The sequence below is a fragment of the Etheostoma spectabile genome, chromosome 8, assembly GCF_008692095.1.
Source record: "Etheostoma spectabile isolate EspeVRDwgs_2016 chromosome 8, UIUC_Espe_1.0, whole genome shotgun sequence".
NCBI classification, from domain to species: Eukaryota; Metazoa; Chordata; class Actinopteri; order Perciformes; family Percidae; genus Etheostoma; species Etheostoma spectabile.
The window spans coordinates 30,612,853-30,614,194 of NC_045740.1; the positions used below are offsets into that span (position 1 = coordinate 30,612,853).

General features: G+C 38.6%; 1 protein-coding gene across 2 annotated transcripts in view; it reads left to right on the top strand.

Moving 5' to 3' along the window:
• Nucleotides 1–1,342, top strand: part of LOC116693370 (NACHT, LRR and PYD domains-containing protein 12) — a 16,082-nt gene that overhangs the window by 12,753 nt on the left and 1,987 nt on the right. Inside the window, exons 12-14 of one of the 2 annotated variants that reach the window (XM_032522292.1) lie at nucleotides 1–107; nucleotides 485–658; nucleotides 1,317–1,342. The exon at nucleotides 1–107 is cut by the window's left edge and continues 67 nt beyond it; the exon at nucleotides 1,317–1,342 is cut by the window's right edge and continues 148 nt beyond it. The exons of the other annotated variant lie outside the window; for it this stretch is intronic. Of the exons in view, the coding sequence (XP_032378183.1) occupies nucleotides 1–107; nucleotides 485–658; nucleotides 1,317–1,342 (307 nt within the window). The remainder of the gene's footprint in view (nucleotides 108–484; nucleotides 659–1,316) is intronic. 2 annotated transcript variants of the gene reach the window in all.

A 1,342-nucleotide genomic window follows, 5' to 3' on the forward strand; every position in this document is an offset into this window, starting at 1 on the left:
TCTAGTCTGAAAGAGCTGGACCTGAGTAACAATGACCTGCAGGATTCAGGACGGAAGCTGATGTCTGCTGGACTTCAGAGTCCATTCTGCCCACTGGAAACTCTCAGGTCAGTAATAGGATGATTGTAAAGTGGCACAGTGGTTTTATAGATTTCCAAAAAATTGGAAATTCAAAGTCACCTCAATTTATCAGACTTTTTTAAACTCTATCTTAAAATAGGGTGCAACAAAACGCAGGTAAAATCAGATCATTTTTGTTATTTTATGACCATCCATCCATAGGTGAGGGTAGGAACAAAAACTGACCAGTCAATCGAGAGCTTTGGCTTCTGGCTCAGCTCTCGGTGCGATGTTTGTGATCAGTAGTTTCTATTACTTAGATCTCTGTTAAAGATGACTGACCAACACAAACATGCACATATAAACATAAAAATGTTAATCATTATACAGGGAAAATGCAATACATACATTTCTTTCTTTTCAGGTTAAATGGCTGTAACCTCTCAGAGGGAAGCTGTGCAACTTTGTCCTCAGTTCTCAGCTTCCAGTCCTCCAGTCTGAGAGAGTTAGACCTGAGTAACAACAACCTGCAGGATTCAGGAGTGAAGCTTCTGTCTGCTGGACTTCAAAGTCCGTACTGTACATTGGAAAATCTCAGGTGAGTATGAAGCCAATTACACATGATCTGTTTTAAAACTGGTTGTGCCATTGTTTTTCTATAGGGAGAGTCATGAAGACAATTTGGAGAAAGCCTTACTCTTGGCGTGGTGCACTAATCAAAATTGTCACTGAGCGCTGAACTCAAAGTTCAAATTATTTCAACTTTGACCTCGATAGCTACTGACCTTTCAAGGCGCAACCAAAACCAGAAGCAATGATGACATACACTGTACCTGCGCTACACTTTGCCGCTGTGTCTGCAATATGCTTTGCGCCCTCACCTCGGTTTACCTCTTATTATGTACAGGCGGCTTTAAGCTGATTTAAAGTGTCACAGTGGTTTTATCAAATGTGAAATAAAAATCTCTTAAATTTATTAGACTTTTAAAAACTGTCTTCACGACAGTGTGTAATGAAACACAGGCAAACAACAGAATAACTTTTAAGACCTTAACACTTTTAAGGTCTCTACTTATTGTTCTCTGTTATTTATATCTCTTTTACAGCTGACTAACCAACACAAACACAGCTGAACAGAAACAAAGATGCTCTTCATTAGGCAGAGAAATTTGAAAAGATTGCATTATTGAAAACATGCATTTCAATCACATTAAATAATAAGAGCAATGTGGTAAAATGTGAACATTTCTTTCAAGGTTGAGTGGCTGTAACCTGTCAGAGA